This window comes from Oncorhynchus keta, chromosome 21 (assembly GCF_023373465.1).
Source record: "Oncorhynchus keta strain PuntledgeMale-10-30-2019 chromosome 21, Oket_V2, whole genome shotgun sequence".
Classification (NCBI taxonomy): domain Eukaryota; kingdom Metazoa; phylum Chordata; class Actinopteri; order Salmoniformes; family Salmonidae; genus Oncorhynchus; species Oncorhynchus keta.
In genome coordinates this window covers 29,739,378-29,759,742 of record NC_068441.1, presented here as the reverse complement: position 1 = coordinate 29,759,742, position 20,365 = coordinate 29,739,378, and the positions used below count along the sequence as shown (strand labels likewise).

At 43.5% G+C, this 20,365-nt stretch overlaps 1 protein-coding gene across 1 annotated transcript; it reads left to right on the top strand.

The window, feature by feature from the left end:
• The first annotated feature begins 9,221 nt into the window (after positions 1-9,221).
• On the top strand, positions 9,222-20,261 carry LOC118400426 (inositol polyphosphate 1-phosphatase-like). The gene is given in 7 exon segments (XM_035797285.2): positions 9,222-12,072; positions 12,328-12,549; positions 12,712-12,772; positions 12,955-12,996; positions 12,999-13,154; positions 18,376-18,544; positions 18,910-20,261. Coding segments are annotated over 6 exon segments (1,137 nt in total). The 5' UTR covers positions 9,222-12,072; positions 12,328-12,345; the 3' UTR covers positions 19,415-20,261.
• The last annotated feature ends 104 nt before the right edge of the window (positions 20,262-20,365 follow it).

Genomic DNA, 20,365 nt, shown 5'->3' with positions numbered 1-20,365 from the left:
TAAAATAATGTATCTGGAATGGGAAGGAATATCCGGCTTTTTGAAAAAATGAATGAACATCTTTAATAAACATGTTATTTCACTGATTTTGGGTGCCGAAATTAATACGTCTGGTGTTACGAAGTTGCAGTAATGTAGTTCATTCTTCTGAAACGTTTTGTTGTTGTTGTTGCAGGGCCCATTCTTCACTGAATGGGCCCTGCAAGTTTGCCTGGCCAGGTGGACGACCAAGAAAAAATTGCAAGCAGTCAAGACTTTGCCAACAGCCGTGCATATGAAAAATAAGAGGTAGGTATAAAATACAATGTAATATAAATGTTCTTAAACAATTACCAGTCCCTAAATGCTTTGCTCACTTCTCTCTCAGGCAAGTGGGCAATCCCATGGTAAAGACTTTACGCTGAGATTCAGATGTTTCATTTTAAAATGTATACCATACAAAAACCATTGATGTCAAAGTTTAACAAACCATACAACTCTGTGCATAAGGACCACTTTTAACAATTTTCACTGAAAGTTGTACAAAAACACATTTCCAGGAAGAACTGTGCAGATAAAATGTTTATCAAACTTTGCATCTGCAGTTTTTCCAGTAAATGTTTTTATTTTATTTACTGTGTCAATTGTTCAAAGTAGTCACTGTGCATAGAGTTTTATGGTTTGTTAAACTTTGAAATCAATGTTTTTTGTACATACATTTTAAAGTGACAAATCAGTCTCAGCATAATCCCATTACAAGATTAGGTGGTAAGAATTACAGCTGTTACTAATCCTATGCATCACTACACATATGCATTACAGGCTATTCCAGGGGTCTACAACCTTTTCTAGCATGAGAGCTACTTTAAGAAAATATATAAGTAGCGAGTGAGCTACTAATTTTTTTCTACCTTTCAAATAGGCACATTCTTCTCTTCCCTGCAACCCTTCTCTGGATCTTTAGTGTACAAGAAACTAGAGCACTATGTTTTCTGTCAATATACCTGGTAAAATAATGGTTAATAAACTCTAAAGGGGGGCCTATAAAGTGTTTGTTTTTTTCTCCCAAATTCTTCAGTTTGATATTATCCCAAACGATGTTTTCTCAGTAAAAGAAATCCTGGTTTTAGATTTAGTTTGTTTTTCACTGTCAATATTACATTTGTTCATAGATAAACAATGAAATTGGATGTTCTGGGTCATTGTTAATGCTTAAATCACATCAGGAGACCATTTTTTAGGGCTGGAAGAAATATTGTCAGGAATAGACTGACCTCACATTACTTTAATACTAGGCTGCTACGGTAAGGTGACAAGATCCATTTGGAAATGAAAATAGGGAGTTTATTTTTCAGAGTGGGTGGTGTAGCTTCGCAATAAAGAAAAAGACATCGACTATATTTAACTTATCAATATTCGCTTTTCAAACAGGGTACTGTTATGGGTGTAAGATGGCACAGTGATGCCATCTGTTGGTAAATGTTAATTACTGCAATTCCAGTGTTTTACCGGTGTGCTTGAGATACCCGGATGGATTGCAATGTACTGAACAAGACTGGTTACTCTGCCTCTGTGTCGTCATTTAACATTCAAACATGGTGTCAGAGTCGGATAACTAACCATGCTTTCCGCAAGTTAGAGCCACCTGTTCTGGTTTACAAAAACAAAAAATCCTTATTTGAGTAAAACTTCGCCGGAATTGGCCTTGGCTAGAGTGAGTTTGGTAGTTAGCTTCAGTGTTGTTAGCACCGGTTAGACGTGGCAGCGAACATTCCCCCTCCCGCCGTTATGAAGCTCAGCGGGGATTGGAGCACGAACTGGGATACGTTTATAGGTAGGACTATGCGCTAGCAATAGGACGATGAGGTAGTGGCTGCCACTTTGAGCACTATAATGGGAACTGAATCCCGACACGTATACAAACACAACCGGAACCTAACAGCAGCACAGCAAGGTAACGCTGCAGCTATTCTTGATGCTCTTGAACATTACGTTAAGCCAGCAAATAACGTCATCTACGAGCGTTATGTTTTCGGTTGTTGCAAACTGGAGGACGGGGAGTCCATTGACAGCTCTGTCACTAGGCTAAAGGAAAAGGCAGCTACGTGTGCTTATGGTGCTTTAAAGAGATGAACTTATCAGAGATAAGATTGTGCTTAGCATAACTGATGAGGGCACCCGCACACGTTTGCTGAGAGAACGTGACCTGACGCTGGCCTTGGCAGTGGAGACATGCCGTGCAGCAGAGCTTACTGATATACTGATAAGGTCCATGGAGCTAGAAAGGCAACATATGGACAATGTCAATAAAGAAATTCCCCTTTGCCACAGCTAATGCTAATACTCCAGCCAACTCTGCTGTAGACAACCCCAATACATGCCGATATTGTGGCATTTCTCATGGATGAGGAAAAGAACACTGCCCAGTCTATGGAAAAATATGCAAATCCTGTGGTACAGCTAATCACTTTGCAAGGGCCTGCATGAAAAGCAAGTGAAAGGAGGGTAAAAGTGCACTCCATTGAAACAAACACAGATGAAGGGAACGACAGCACAGAGGATGTATATGCTAGCGAGTGCATAGGGGCAGTGAGGGCAAAAGGACAAAAGTGGTTGTCACTGCTACTTAATAATAAACCACAGCAATGCCAGCTACATTCAGGGGCCACATGTAACGTTATGAGCCTCAAAGATATAAGGAGGCTCGCGCCCAGAGACAAACTCACACAGAGTAGCACCAAGCTGAAACTATATTCAGGCCAGTTCATGACCTGTTTAGGCCTGTTTGTGACAGTGTGTTTTACGTGGCCAGAAACACACCCTTGAGTTAGAAATTGTTGAGGCTAGTCAACAGCCATTACTGTCAGGTTCTACATGCAAGCGCCTTGGGCTTATTAACTTCACCATTCCAGCTGATATTAACATTATAGACAAAGTCTAGGCTGGGCCCCTGAGCAAGGAGACACTCCTAAGCAATTACCATGATGTCTTCAACGCACCGGTCGAGTCAGTTCCCGACGAAGTCCACTTTGAGTTGGACGCAGCAATCCAGCCTGTCCAGTGTGCACCCTGCAATGTACCAGTGGCCATGAAAGCAGCTACGAAGGCTCAGCTTGACAAACACGAAGCAGATGGCCACATATCCGTCACCGAGCCTACAGATTTGATAAGTAATATGGTTATCGTCAAGAAACAAGACAAGCTACGGATATGCATTGATCCTAAACACCTCAACCGGGCTCTCCGACGTTCACATTACACTATGCCCACGTTGGAGGATGTTCTTTACAAGCTCCCAAAGGCCAGAGTCTTCACGCTCGTGGATGCCTTCCTGCAGTGCTCAACGAGCGAGCCCAGCAGCTACATGACAACCTTTTGGACACCCTGGGGCAGGAAGAGGTGGTTGAAGCTTCCGTTTGGTGGCTCCGTGGCTCCAGAGGTGTATCAGCGGAAACCGCATGAGCTGTTGATGGGACTCAGTGGGGTGGAACCCATAGCAGATGACATCCTCGTAGTGGGCTGTGGGGACAGTGATGAGGAGGCAGAATGTGACCATGACGCCAAGCTGCTGGCCCTGATGGTCAGATGCAGACAGGTCAAACTAAGGCTAAGCATAAAAAAGCTTCAGTTTAAAGTGCCAGAGGTCCGCTTTCATGGGCACATCTTGTCCTCCACCGGATTGAAGGTGGATCCTGAAAAAGTGAAGGCTGTCTTGGAAATGTCCCACCCATCTGTTGTGAAGGGAGTGCAGCGCTTTGTCGGATTCGTCACCTACCTGGCCAAGTTCCTACTGCTCTCTGAAGTGTGTGAGCCACTAAGTCGGCTCATGGACAAGGACACCATCTGGCATTGGCTCCCAAAACATGACACAGCGGTGAGGGAAATAAAACAACTGGTCACCCAGACACCTATACTGCGATACTACGATGTGTCAAAACCTGTCACGATTCAGAGTGACTCAAGCCAGTATTGGCGTGCGTGCATTCAAGTCACATAGGAGGTGAGGCCTGTTACAGACAAGCACGTGACGCACTGTATTGGCCAGTAATGCAGAGTGAAATCAAAGACTGTCAGTAAAAGCACAATCACAATGAATATGACATTGAGCAACAGAGAGAGACGATGATGTCCCACGAGCTACCGATGTGCCCCTGGCAGATAGTAAGTCTAGATCTTTTCCAGCACAGTGGCAAAGACTTTCTGCTGGTAGTCGATAATTTCTCAGACTTCTGGGAGATTGACCCCCTCCCCGACCTCTCAGCAGAGACAACGATCAAATGCTGCAAGGCTCAGTTTGCCCGCTATGGCCAGCCAGATAGGGTAATTTCTGACAATGGACCCCAATTCTCAGGAGTTGAGTTCTGAAAATGTGCTGCAGAATGGAATTTGAGCACGTCACTTCATCACCACGACACTCAAAAGCTAATGGGAAGGTGGAGTCCGCAGTCAAAATCGCAAAGAACCTCTGCAAAAAAGCTCTGAGAGAGGGCAAAGATGCCTGGAAAGCAATCCTGCAGTGGCGCAATACCCCAACAGAAGGCATGGATAGCAGCCCGGCCCAGCGCCTCATGGCACGGCGCTTAAAAGCAGCTCTGCCAGTAACCCGCACTCTTCTGGAGCCATGTGTGGTGACAGACGTGCTGGTGAAGCTACGTCACAGAAGACAGGTCTCCAAGTTCATCTACGACAAATCAGCAAAAGACTTACCTGAGCTCAAGGTGGGTGAAACGGTGCGAATGAAGCCACCTCCAGTGGACCGAACGGGCCTGATCCTGTGTACAGAAAGTGAAACCACGCTCCTACTTGGTCGACGTGAATGGATCACTGTACCGTTGTAACAGGGTTAACCTTCGGATTGCTGAGCCAGCACCTACTCGGAACCCTGATGGTCAATGGGGTCGCATGACAAAAGACGGAACCCCAGCAAGTCACATGGGGCCTGAGGCAATGGGCGAAGAGCCAGGGCATCACAGGTCGGCCGCTCCCTCACCCATTAATACTCCCCTTAGACAGTCAGGTGACACGCCTGTGCGGGAACCTGCAGTCCTCGCAGACAAGCCCCCTGTCTTTTCACGCTGCGGGCGTCTGTGCCAGCCACCAAAAATACTTAATCTGTAGGTTTCCCATTAGGGATTGTTGACAGACAGAGATAAAAGTGAAGAGAGTATCAAAATGTGTTACAGTTTCCTGGAAAAAATAATAAATAAATAAAATAACTAAACTGTTCATGTTGGAAATTATTACTAGGTTTGTTTTGTTAGTGAATTGACAGCTCCTGTCCTATTTTATATTAGTAGTAGAATTATTAGCAATAATATTTATATGATGACAGATTGTTTTGTCTGATCTCACTCTCTCCCATCTCTCTATTTATGCTCTCTCTCTCTCCTTCCCCTAACCCTCTTCTCACAGTGACCACAGATGTGTCTGTATGGAGTTCCAATGTGGGCTGTGAGCCCATGGGATTGTTTTGGAGCCTGCACCTGGAGAGAGAGAGGGTCTGAGGTTGGAACAGGGAATAAAACTGCTATTGTTCAAAGAAGTCAATATACAGATTTTTAAAATGGATAGTATAACAACATGATAAAACTATGTATATATTGGGTGATTCCTCACAAAGCTAGAACAAAAAAATACCATGATTTGGGGGATTTCATTGAAATGTAATCCATAGAATGGTCATTTTGAAGATGGAATGTTGACATATACAGTTGAAGTCGGAAGTTTACATACACTTAAGTTGGAGTCATTAAAATTCGTTTTTCAACCACTCCACAAATTTCTTGTTATCAAAACTAACGTTTTGCCAAGTCGGTTAGGGAATCTACTTTGTGCATGACAAAAGTAATTTTTCCAACAATTGTTTACAGACAGATTATTTCCCTTAATTCACTGTATCACAATTGCAGTGGGTCAGAAGTTTACATGAACTACTTTGACTGTGCCTTTCAACAGTTTAAACATTTCCTGAATATTATGTCATGGGTTTAGAAAGTTCTGATAGGTTAATTGACATTTGAGTCAATTGGAGGTGTACCTGTGGATATATTTCAAGGTCTACCTTCAAACCCAGTGCCTCTTTGCTTGACATCATGGGGAAATCCAAGGAATTTCCAAACGCCTGAATGTACCACGTTTGTCTGTACAAACAATAGTAAGTAAGTATAAACACCATGGGACCAAGCAGCCGTCATACTGCTCAGGAAGGAGACGCGTTCTGTCTCTTAGAGATGAACGTACATTGGTGCGAAAAGTGCAACTCAATCCCAGAACAACAGCAAAGGACCTTGTGAAGATGCTGGAGTAAACGGGTACAAAAATATCTGTATCCACAGTAAAACGAGTCCTATATAGACATAACCTGAAAGGCAGCTCAGCAAGGAAGAGGCCACTGCTCCAAAACCGCCATAAAAAAGACAGACTACAATTTGCAACTGCACATGGGGACAAAGATTGTACTTTTTGGAGAAATGGCCTCTGGTCTAATGAAACAAAAAAGAGAACTATTTAGCCGTTGAACAGAATAGAAGTGTTTGGCCATAATGACCATCGTTATGTTTGGAGGAAAAAGGTTGATGCTTGCAAGCCGAAGAACACCATCCCAACCGTGAAGCATGGGGGTGGCAGCATGATGTTGTGGGGGTGCTTTGCTGCAGGAGGTACTGGTGCACTTCACAAAATAGAGGGCATCATGAGGATGGAAAATTGCGTGGCTATATTGACGAAACATCTCAAGACAGTCAGGAATAATATATAATAATAATAATATATGCCATTTAGCGGACGCTTTTATCCAAAGCGACTTACAGTCATGTGTGCATACATTCTACGTATGGGTGGTCCCGGGAATCGAACCCACTACCCTGGCGTTACAAGCGCCATGCTCTACCAACTGAGCTACAGAAGGACCAGAAGTTAAAGCTTGGTCGCAAATGGGTCTTCCAAATGGACAATGACCCCAAGCATACATCCAAAGTTGTGGCAAAATGGCTTAAGGATGACAAAGTCAAGGTATTGGAGTGGCCATCACAAGGCCCTGACCTCAATCCTATAGGACATTTGTAGGCAGAACTGAAAAAGCGTGTGTGAGCAAGGAGGCCTACAAACCTGACTCCGTTACACCTGCTCTGTCGGGAAAATTCACCCAAATTATTGTGGGAAGCTTGTGGAAGGCTACCCGAAACGTTTGACCACCTTTTGACCAAGTTGCTGCATAGGTCACCTTTACCTTGGATTAAGCATTAACCTAGGATTGAGCATTTAGAATTGATGCAATGATTATTCTTCTCCCAGACTTCTAAATGTTGTGTTGCATAACTTTTGTCCAGTCCTTTTACCTTTCTATGTAGATAAAAAATATTGGGGATGTAGAATAATGAATTATATGTTGTAGGAAATAATCAGGAGTGGACGCCGTAGACGTCTACTACGCCGTAGACGGGTCCAGAAGTGTTGATGTTCAAATTGTTACATTGTAGCAGTGCTTACTTTTACGCATGCTAAATTAGGTTACATTGTAGCAGCACAGAACTCTCCACTGGTAGGCTACAGTATGCACTACATTCTAAACTCCGCCCTCGTCTGCGCAGGAAAAGCCTTAACCAGCTGTGGAAAATCACCTCGTCCGCCCTTCCCAAACGCAACATCTGCACCGACGTAATCAAACAAAAGGCAACCCCTTCCCTGAAGTAAGGAATTCAGATCCCCTACATTGGAGTGTTGCCCATAGTGTATTAGTTTTTGTGGCCGATTGTAGACTAGCCTACACGGCTTCACGCCCATTCTGGAAATCCCCACCCTGTGTGCATTGACACAGGAAACATCTGCAGTGATCGTGACAGGCCAGCTTCGAAGGGCGATAGACGAGAAAAGACCAAAGTACGAATCAGCCGGAACCTTTCCCGGTAAGAGTAGAAAACACTACAATGATTTTATATTTCACTTAGGGTAGCATCCACTGTTGATAGTATTTTTATATAAAGACATGTCTTAATTAATCTTAATGGTTGTACAGTCGTCTCAAATAAAACTGTGAAGGACCTCGGCGTTACTCTGGACCCTGATCTCTCTTTTGAAGAACATATCAAGACCATTTCGAGGACAGCTTTTTTCCATCTACGTAACATTGCAAAAATCAGAAACTTTCTGTCCAAAAATGATGCAGAAAAATTAATCCATGCTTTTGTCACTTCTAGGTTAGACTACTGCAATGCTCTATTTTCCGGCTACCCGGATAAAGCACTAAATATACTTCAGTTAGTGCTAAATACGGCTGCTAGAATCCTGACTAGAACCAAAAAATTTGATCATATTACTCCAGTGCTAGCTTCTCTACACTGGCTTCCTGTCAAAGCAAGGGCTGATTTCAAGGTTTTACTGCTAACCTACAAAGCATTACATGGGCTTGCTCCTACCTACCTCTCTGATTTGGTCCTGCCGTACATACCTACACGTACGCTACGGTCACAAGACGCAGGCCTCCTAATTGTCCCTAGAATTTCTAAGCAAACAGCTGGAGGCAGGGCTTTCTCCTATAGAGCTCCATTTTTATGGAACGGTCTGCCTACCCATGTCAGAGACGCAAACTCGGTCTCAACCTTTAAGTCTTTACTGAAGACTCATCTCTTCAGTGGGTCATATGATTGAGTGTAGTCTGGCCCAGGAGTGGGAAGGTGAACGGAAAGGCTCTGGAGCAACGAACTGCCCTTGCTGTCTCTGCCTGGCCGGTTCCCCTCTTTCCACTGGGATTCTCTGCCTCTAACCCTGTTACGGGGGCTGAGTCACTGGCTTGCTGGGGCTCTCTCATGCCGTCCCTGGGGGGGGGTGCGTCACCTGGGTGGGTTGATTCACTGTTGTGGTCAGCCTGTCTGGGTTGCCCCCCCCTTGGGTTGTACCGTGGCGGAGATCTTTGTGGGCTATACTCGGCCTTGTCTCAGGATGGTAAGTTGGTGGTTGAAGATATCCCTCTAGTGGTGTGGGGGCTGTGCTTTGGCAAAGTGGGTGGGGTTATATCCTTCCTGTTTGGCCCTGTCCGGGGGTGTCTTCGGATGGGGCCACAGTGTCTCCTGACCCCTCCTGTCTCAGCCTCCAGTATTTATGCTGCAGTAGTTTATGTGTCGGGGGGCTAGGGTCAGTTTGTTATATCTGGAGTACCTCTCCTGTCCTATTCGGTGTCCTGTGTGAATCTAAGTGTGCGTTCTCTAATTCTCTCCTTCTCTCTTTCTTTCTCTCTCTCGGAGGACCTGAGCCCTAGGACCATGCCCCAGGACTACCTGACATGATGACTCCTTGCTGTCCCCAGTCCACCTGGCCATGCTGCTGCTCCAGTTTCAACTGGCCTGGGCCCTAGGACCATGTCCCAGGACTACCTGACATGATGACTCCTTGCTGTCCCCAGTCCACCTGGCCATGCTGCTGCTCCAGTTTCAACTGTTCTGCCTTACTATTATTCAACCATGCTGGTCATTTATGAACATTTGAACATCTTGGCCACGTTCTGTTATAATCCCCACCCGGCACAGCCAGAAGAGGACTGGCCACCCCACATATGCTCTCTCTAATTCTCTCTTTCTTTCTCTCTCTCGGAGGACCTGAGCCCTAGGACCGTGCCCCAGGACTACCTGACATGATGGCTCCTTGCTGTCCCCAGTCCACCTGACTGTGCTGCTGCTCCAGTTTCAACTGTTCTGCCTTATTATTATTCGACCATGCTGGTCATTTATGAACATTTGAACATCTTGGTCATGTTCTGTTATAATCTCTACCTGGCACAGCCAGAAGAGGACTGGCCACCCCACATAGCCCGGTTCCTCTCTAGGTTTCTTCCTAGGTTTTGGCCTTTCTAGGGAGTTTTTCCATGCCACCGTGCTTTTACACCTGCATTGTTTGCTGTTTGGGGTTTTAGGCTGGGTTCCTGTACAGCACTTTGAGATATCAGCTGATGTACGAAGGGCTATATAAATACATTTGATTTGATTTGATTTAATTACTAGATTAGATAATCTACTCAAGTGCGGAGTTGCTGGGTTGATCGTTTTTTTCTGCTACTACCGTAAAGAACTACAGCTGCGTGAAATATGCGCACGTACTGTAAGTAGTATATTCGGAAAGTATTCAGACCCCTTGACCTTTTCCAAATTTTGTTTTGTTACAGCCGTATACTCAAATTGATTACATTCAATGTTTTCCCCGTGATCTAAACACAATACCATATAATGACTAAATGAAAACATGTTTGCAAATGTATTAAACATTTTAAAAAACATTATTTACATAAGTATTCAGAGCTTTTGCATGAGACTCAAAATTGAGCTCAGGTGCATCCTGTTTCCATTGATCATCCTTGAGATTTCTACAAATTGATTGGAGTTCACCTGTGGTAAAATCAATTGATTGGACATGATTTGGAAAGGCACACGCCTGTCTATATAAGGTCCCACAGTTGACAGTGCATGTCAGAGCAAAAAAACAAGCCATGAGGTCGAAGGAATTGGCCATAGACCTCCAAGACAAGATTGTGTCGAGGCACAGATCTGGGGAAGAGTATCAAAACATTTATGCATCATTGAAGGTCCCCAAGAACACAGTGGCATTCGTTATTCTTAAATGGAAGAAGATTGGAACCACCAAGAGACTTCATAGATCTAGCTGGCTGGCTGCCTGGCCAAACTGAGCAATCGTGGGAGAAGGGCCTTGGTCAGGGAGGTGACCAAGAATCCAATGGTCACTCTGACAGAGCTCCAGAGTTCCTCTGTGGAGATGGGAGAAGCTTCCAGAAGGACAACAATCTCTGCAGCACTCCACCAATCAGGCCTTTATGTTAGAGTGACCAGACGGAAGCCACTCCTCTGTAAAAGGCACATGACAGCCAGCATGGAGTTTGCCAAAAGGCACCTAGACTCAGACCATGAAAAACAAGGTTCTCTGGTCTGATGAAACAAAGATTGAACTCTTTGGCCTGAATGCCAAGCTTCACGTCTGGAGGAAACCTGTCACCATCCCTACGGTGAAGCATGGAGGTGGCAGCATCATGCTGTGGGGATGTTTTTCAGAGGCAGAGACTAGGAGACTAGTCAGGATCGAGGGAAAGTGAACGGAGCAAAGTACAGAGAGATCCTTGATGAAAACCTGCTTAGGACCTTAGACTGGGGCAAACGTATACCTTCCAACAGGACAATGACCCTAAGTACACAGCCAAGACAATGTAGGAGTGGCTTTGGGATAAGTCTCTGAATGTCCTTGAGTGGCCCAGCCAGAGCCCGGACTTGAACCCGATCTAACATCTCTGGGGAGACCTGAAAATAGCTGTGCAGCAATGCTCCCACGTCCAACCTATTGAGCCCATTTTAGAATAAGGCTGTAATGTAACAACATGTGAAAAAAGTAATGGGGTCTGAATACTTTCTGAATGCACTGTGGATGGAGGTAAGACATTACTGAGTGACTGGCGACACAATTACAATTGAAATTATTTAGCATTTACAGTGAGTGTATTAAACATGAAGAACCCCAGAATAGGCTCAATTCGTCAGGGCATGGACTACAAGGTGTTGAAAGCATTCCACAGGGATGCTGGCCCATGTTGACTCCAATGCTTCCTTCCTTTGGGTGGTGGACCATTCTTGATACTTACTGGAAACTTTTGCAGTTCTTTGTGTTAGTAAACTAGTGTTCTCTGTGTTAGTAGCCTATTCTTGACTGTGCACTCTAGAATATTGTAATCAGTTTAACTCTTGAATTGTTTGTCTCCAAAGAATTTGTTAGCAGGGCCATAACCAGAGAAACACTGGCTGTACAAAGATACCCAATCGGGCAACCAAACAGCTGCCTCAACGTGCCCAAATGCCATAGATTGTTTTGACTTAAAGCAGTGAGGAGGAACCAGAAAGATCAGTTTTAGGCTACTGGACCTCTTTGAAGTTTTTGTATGTGGATACAGTTTTCATGTGGATAGAGTGCCTGGCTTCATTAAACAGGTTAGGTTATTTCTTATTAAATGGGCTCATTCTTTTCCTTTGCAGTCACGTAGAGATGTCCTGGTTTCATCATTTGAGAGGCTATAATTAGGTGTGGACCCAGAGTAGACAACCTCAGGTAATTCAGTCAATTCCTTCATTATAACCCCTACATAGTTAATCTTTGACATCTTCAAGATCCTTTCTCCATTGAGAGAAGTTATGGCCCACTACTATGCTGTGGCAAAAAAAATAAAAAATAATTGTAACCCCTCAGTTCAGCCACGCCGTGGCATATGTTTTTTTTGGAAAACACCCTCTTCCAGAAACTCCGACCCCATATCTAAGGCCCCTCTAGCCTACACATAGGTATTTAATGTGTTAACCCTCTCAGGTCAGGTGTCAGTTAGGTATGGCTGATCTGCTGAAGCTGCTGCTGCGTGTGGCAGAGAAGGCGGCCAACGTGGCCCGCGTGTGCAGGCAGGAGGCCCCTCTCTTCCAGCTGCTGGTCCAGGAGAAGACTGGGGTGGACAAGAACAAGAAGTTTGTCCAGGACTTCAAGACGCTAGCCGATGTGGTAATCCAAGAGATGATCCGCCATGATGTTGGAGCTCAGGTACAGGAACCAAAACACTTCTCATGTTATCATGATGAGGATTGTTTCATGTCTGAAATCCAGGCAACCCTCTGAAGGATTTGTGGCATATCCCTCTCTAGTATAATAAAATGTTTATGGCAACCCTAACCCCTCCACTGGTTTTATCCTGTTTTACCTTAGTTTCCCGAAATTATTGATCATATACAAGGAGAGGAGTCTAACAAGTTTGAAAATGGACTAGGTTAGTAGAAACAGCATCCACAATGAATATTATTACTATGAAACATATACAGCTACTTGGGTAATAAGTGTTACTTACTACACAGATAAGAGCAACAATTCCACTCTGCCATCTAATTTTTTAATAACGCTGGACTTGTCGACTACCTGTTGGCTCTGTGTTTGTTCATGCGTGCGTCCCAGGTGAGATTGTGATAGTCACAGTGTGTGGGACAGAGAAGGAGACGGCCTTCTCACGGTTCTGGATGGGGACCAGATGGCGGCGACTCTCCTGGCGTGTGCCATCCACCAGGACGCTACGCTCACACTCACAGACACGGGCACAGACAACTTCCACATACCCCTCAGCCCCTCTGACCTGGGCATCTGGATTGACCCCATCGGTAATACCTGACCAGGAGTCACTATTTTAAAAACCCGATTTGTTGTCTTTGTAGACATACTTGGAATGATATTATGGATAATGTTAGAAGGGATGTGTGAGCACTGAGCAGATCCACTTATTGTGTGGCGTAAATACTACACAAATTCCAGGGCAGAGATTTGTCCTTGTGTATTGGAGGCGAAGTCAGGTGCAGGAGAGAAGAGTGTAGTGAACAGGCACACTTTTTATTCCGGTCCAAAATGACAGCACAAAGTAACAAAATGTGCCCAACACTTTGTTTTTGCATTATTTAAACTACATTGAACATGTTTCATTGTTTGAGGCTAAATTAATTTTGATGTATTATATTAAGCTCAAATAAGTGTTCATTCAGTGTTGTTGTAATTGTCATTATTACAAAACATTTTTTTTAAACTAAATAATAATAATAATAATTGGTATCGGCGTTGAAAAATCAAACGGTCGACCTCTCGTGGACACCTGCTTGTCGAACATCTCATTCCAAATTCATGGGCATTAATATGTAGTTGGTCCCCTCTTTGCTGCTATAACAGCCTCCGCTCTTCTAGGAAGGCTTGCCACTAGATGTTGGAACTAGAGGTCGACCGATTATGATTTTTCAACGCCGATACCGATTATTGGAGGACCATAAAAGCAGATACCGATTAAATCGGCTGATTTTTATTTTATTTATTTGTAATAATGACAATTACAACAATATTGAATGAACAATTATTTTAGCTTAATATAATACATAAATAAAATAAATTTAGCCTCAAGTAAATAATGAAACATGTTCTATTTGGTTTAAATAATGCAAAAACAAAGTGTTGAAGAAAGTAAAAGAGCAATATGTTCCATGTAAAATATGTGCCATGTAAGAAAGCTAACGTTTCAGTTCCTTGCTCAGAACATGAGAACATATGAAAGCTGGTGGTTCCTTTTAACATGAGTCTTCAATATAGGTTGTAGTTATTATAGGAAATATAGGACTATTTCTCCCTATACCATTTGTATTTCATTAACCTTTGACTATTGAATGTTCTCATAGGCACTTTAGTATTGCCAGTGTAACTGTATAGCTTCCGTCCCTCTCCTCGCTCCTCCCTGGGCCCGAACCAGCAACACAACGATTAGCGCACGCAACACAATTAGCGTGCGCTAACTAGCTAGCCATTTCACTTCGGTTACAGGAGCCTCATCTCGGGAGTTGATAGGCTTGAAGTCATAAACAGCGCAATGCTTGACGCACAACGAAGAGCTGCTGGCAAAACGCACGAAAGTGCTGTTTGAATGAATGTTTACGCGCCTGCTTCTGCCTACCACCGCTCAGTCAGATACTTGTATGCTCAGGCAAATGATATGCAACGCAGGACACGCTAGATAATATCTAGTAATATCATCAACCATGTGTAGTTATAACTAGTGATTATGATTGATTGTTTTTTATGAGATAAGTTTAATGCTAGCTAGCAACTTACCTTGGCTTACTGCATTTGCATAACAGGCAGTCTCCTTGTGTAGTGCAACGAGAAAGAGGCAGGTCGTTAATTGCGTTGGACTAGTTAAGGTTGCAAGATTGGACAAGGTGAAAATCTGTCGTTCTGCCCCTGAACAAGACAATTAACCAACCGTTCCTAGGCAGTCATTAAAAATAAGAATGTATCCTTAACTGACTTGCATAGTTAAATAAAGATGAAATAAAAGGTGTAAAAAAATATAAAAAATAAAATAAAATAGGCAAATCAGTGCCCAAAAATACCGATTTCTGATTGTTATGAAAACTTGAAATCGGCCCTAATTAAATCGGCCATTCCGATTAATCGGTCGACCTCTAGTTGGAACATTGCTTCGGGGACTTGCTTCCATTCATCCACAAGAGCATTACTGAGGTCGGGCACTGATGTTGTGCGATTAAGCCTGACGGACAGTCGGCGTTCCAACTAATCTCAATGGAGTTCAGGTCAGGGCTCTGTGTATGCCAGTCAAGTTCTTCCACACCGATCTCGACAAACTAGATGGCCAGATGGTGAAGTGTGATTCATCACTCCAGAGAACGCGTTTCCATTGTTCCAGAGTCCAATGGCGGCGAGCTTTACACCCCTCCAGCCGACGCTTGGCATTGCGCATGGTGATCTTAGGCTTGTGTGCGGCTGCACGGCCATGGAAATCCATTTCATGAAGCTCCCGACGAACAGTTATTGTGCTGACGTTGCTTCCAGAGGCAGTTTGGAACTGTGTAGTGAGTGTTGCAACCGAGGACAGATGATTTGTACACGCTTCAGCACGCGGCTCTCCCGTTCTGTGAACTTGTGTGGTCTACCACTCCGCAGCTGAGCCGTTGTTGCTCCTAGACTTGTCCACTTCACAATAACAGCACTTACAGTTGACCGGGGAAGCTCTAGCATGGCAGAAATTTTATGAACTCGTTGGAAAGGTGGCATCCTAGGTGCATGGGATGCAAACTGCTGAGGGCCCAAAAAGGTGACTTTTTTTTTTTGCACTGAAACATGCAAAACAATCCCTGCTAGGGGGAACTGCAGGTTAACTAATTAAACAACAAATAATATGATCTACATGATCAGTCTCTGTGTGTAAAATAAAGTGGTTAATGTGAACCTAACTCACAGCTAAAAAATGTAAAGAAAGCAATCCAATGTTATTTGTTGCCTAGACTTGACTGCAAATGACACTCATCTTGAGAAAAAACAATACACTAATATTGCAGTTAGCCATGATAGCCTTTATAATAGAACGCTTGTGACCACACACATTAATATTGTACTTGGGAGAAAAAAAAAAACATCTATAAGTAGAAATTAAATTAAACAAACGGGCATTCTATTTTTTTCTCTATCACCACTATAGACATCGATTAAGTGCACAAGAGGCTACATGTGTGCAAAAATAACATTCACTGAGAAAAAAAGTATAATCTCCCTCACTCACACAGGTATTACTGTCAAGTTCAACACACCAAAAGCAATATAAATTGCAATATATTACATTGTACACTTTCTGCCTGTGGACATCTGTTCTACAATGTGCCAGAAAAAGTGAGAAAGAGGGAACGTGTGTGGTGTTCCTTTCACCTCTATAGTGGCATCCAGTTTAAGCCAGGCCCAGCTCCAGCTACACTTGATCCCTGAATCCACTTGTTTAACAAGCAACGCCTCATTTTCACCTAATTCTGAAAATTAACCACATACTGTAGAGTGAAAACATTAGTTAACAGATAGTGTGAGTGGTTAGTTAGTTAACATTTCACAAAGGATCTAGTAAGCAACTAACCCGTTATAGCTTGAGGAATGGCAAGGACTCGTATACCAGTTAATTAAACCTCTTGGAACTCTAGGGGCAGTATTGTCATTTAAAAAAAAAAAACGTTCCCGTTTTAAACGGGATATTTTGTCAGGAAAATATGCTAGAATATGCATATAATTGACAGCTTTCGATAGAAAACACTAACGTTTCCAAAACTGTAAAGATATTGTCTGTGAGTATAACAGAACTGATGTTGTAAGTGAAAGCCTGAGAAAAATCCAATCCGGAAGTGCCCCAGGTTTTGAAAGCGCTGCGTTCCAATGACTCCCTATATGGCTGTGAATGTGAGCTTAGGCTTTCTACGTATTCCCCAAGGTGTCTACAGCATTGTGATGTAGTTTTACGCATTTCTGTTGAAGAATAGCCTTATGGGGGCACATTGCGTAAGTGGTCACATGGTGGCTCCGAGAGAGATTCTTGCGTAAAGTACAGAGGTAGCCATTACTCCAATCCGTCCTAGAGAAAAAGGAATTGTTCCGACGGATATATTATCGAATAGATATTAGAAAAACACATTGAGGATGGATTCTAAACAACGTTTGCCATGTTTCTGTGGATATTATGGAGCTAATTTGGAGAAAAAAATTGGCGTTGTGGTGACCGCAATTTCCGGGCGAGTTCTCAGCCAAATGTGAAGAACAAACGGAGCTGTTTCGCATACAAAAATGATATTTTGGGAAAAAATGAACTATGGCTATCTACCTGGGAGTCTCGTGAGTGAAAATATCCGAAGTTCATTAAAGGTAAATTATTTAATTTGATTGCTTTTCTGATTTCCGTGACAAGGTTGCCTGCTGCTAGCAAGGCATAATGCTATGCTAGCCTATTATAAACTTAAACAAATGCTTGTCTAGCGTTGGCTGTAAAGCATATTTTGAAATTCTGAGATGACAGGGTTATTAACAAAAGGCTAAGCTGTGTCTCCAATATATTTCATTTGTGATTTTCATGAATAATAATATTTTCTAGGGACATTTATGTCCGCTGCATTATGCTAATTAGTTTCAGGCGATGATTACGCTCCCGCATGCGGGTTTGGGAGTCGCTAGAGGTTTTAATACTATAGCGATTTGGTTATATATATTTTTATTTATTTAACTAGGCAAGTCAGTTATTTACAATGAGCCTAGGACCAGTGGGTTAACTGCCTTGTTCAGGGGTAGAACAACATATTTCTACCTTGTCAGCTCGGGGATTCAATCTAGCATCCTTTAGGTTAAAGGCCCAACGCTCTTAACCACGCTGCCCCAAGGTTACTAATGTTAGCTCATCTGATGTTGTAACGTTAGCTGACTTTATTAGCAAGGTCATTTTCACACCATAAACTCAAATTATTTTATCAGATAAGTTGGCTAATGTTGCTCAACATTTCTCTGGCTAGCTAACGGAGAATTCGATCCAGCTAGCAAGATACTTAACAATGCTAAGTCTTGTTCCACCACTTTCTCCCGTACCTCAAACTTTCCAACTGTTAGTAGTTCTTTGGTTACAGCTCATGAAGTACGCTTCATCACCTTCTCACCCCTGTCTCCGATGTCAGGCTTCTCACCTAACTTTACCTCTTTCTTACGGTTCAGGGGACACACTGCTCTGACTGGCAAGCTGCCTTTCCAGAGCGCGCGCTGATGCTGTAACTAGCACATTGTCTCTTCTTCCTTCAGCTGCTTGCTGCGCTGCATTCTGTTTGCTATGTGGACGATTGGCTGAGCCTTAGATAGCCAGAATTGCTCCAAACGCGCATCACTCGTTTGTTTACAGCCAGTGGGGATCCAACCCCCACTCCTCTTAGTTTGCATCCCCGTACACTTATCACCGAATCCACTCATTTGAATGGATGTCCACATACACTATATATACAAAAGTATGTTGTTTCTATGTGTTTGGTTTTCGTTCAGATGCCACTAGCCAGTACATTGGGGGTCGTGAGGAGGTGGTGGAGGAGGGCTGTCTCTGTCCTTCAGGTCTGCAGTGTGCCCTGGTCCTGATCGGGGTATACCTCCGCGCCACTGGGGAACCCGTCATAGGGGTCATAAACCAGCCCTTCAACCACAAAGACCCAACAGGGTGAGACTCTTACTTTTCTATTATTTATATATTTTCTTTCTCTCTGAATTGTTGAGAAGGGCTTGTATTTAAGCATTTCACTGTTAGTCTACACCTGTTGTTTACAAAGCATGTGACAAAAACAATTGGATTTGACTCTAGAACCAGAACAGCAATCGTTTTGACACCAGGGTTAGGGTCAATGCTATTTAAGTTGTTGATTAAATTACCAATTTCTTTCAAGTTAAGTATTGGAAAAGGTATTTTCATTTGGAATTACTATTTTCAATCCACAATTTAAATAGAAATAACAGTAATGCTCAGACCTCACCATCCAAGCTTCCTTTAATGACATTTGGTTGATGTGATGTGCATATTTGTTGCAGCTGGAAGGGGAAGCATTTCTGGGGAGTGTCATGTGGGAGTGTCAAAGCCTGCTCGGTGCTCCGACCTAAAGAAAGACCTGCGGAGTGTCCAGGACTATCGGTGGTGCTGAGCTCCAGTGAGAAGCAGGCGTTGAAGGAGGCCTTGGCCCCTCTGTGTGGGCCTGACAGGCTGATGTATGCCTCGGGGGCCGGATACAAGATCCTGTGTGTGATCCTGGGCCTAGCTGACATCTACGTTCTCTCCGAGGGCAGCACCTTCAAGTGGGACTCCTGTGGCCCCCATGCCCTGCTCCTTGCACTGGGTGGGGGGATGCTGGACCTTAAAGAGTGCCTCCGCTTCGGCCACTGTGAGGGGGGGCACCATGACCAGGGGGAACTGACCTACCACCAATCCCACTCAGAGAGCCCTGGGGCAGACCGCTGGGCCAACCAGGGTGGCCTGGTGGCCTACCTAGACTGTCAAATGCTTCATAGGGTTATTGGGGAACTGAAAGGCAAGTTTTAAAGGAAGAGGCATTGATTATGGTGAAAGGCACAAGTAGCAGTATCATTGCTTATACATTCTGCTTAATATGTCAATTTTTGGAGTTTTGTTTAAAAAAAATCTATGCTGTCAGTTATTTTGTAAAAGCTAGATGTATATGCAAATGTAAATATATAGTAAGGAATGTAAAATGGTTAAACTATCTACAGTAGCTGGTATGTTAAAGGTGTTTCGTAAAGGATTAAGCTGCCTCTAACTTCTACAGTTACTGGTTTTCTCATTGACAGGAAGTGTGTTAGTGGCAAACAAATCTAACTTCAGGAAAGACCTGGGTGCTGTTTAAGTAAAACTTATTCCAAAGCAAGATAATCAGAATCGAGAGACTGGTATGAATGGGAACAAGCATGGTTCAGGGAACAGTAGCACACACTGCGTAGCTGAAACATGCTTTTTGTCTCAGTCATACCAAAATGTGGCACATGGCTATAACCCTGCTTTTGATTGGTTAAGGATCTCTGTTGGACTTACCTGAATATTACTTGATGGCCTAGTTGAAGTTGTGGTATAGTGGGACAGGGAGACATAGTAAATATCCCAAGTGTCCCCCCTTGACAGAAGCACTAATGGTGTGTGAGAGCGGAGAGGACTCAAATAAACTGGCTTCTGGGAATCCGCAGCAGCCCAGAAAAGGCCTTTTATGGAAAAGAGGTGCATTTTACACTGTTTCCATAGCTCTAGCTGTATGATTTAGGATAAATCAGAGCAGAGGATGGAAAAACACGAGGTGTATAAAGACTGGTTTGATCTACTGTATGTTTAAAATTTGTGTATTGTAAAACGCCATTTCATGAGTGTGCTCCAGAAGTGCCATTAGCAGGTCCCCTGGTTTCTACTCCATTGGAATTATCCAGCATTCTCCTGCCTTGTGAGTCAGATTTTGAAGACGGAATTCAATCTACAAAACAATGAAAG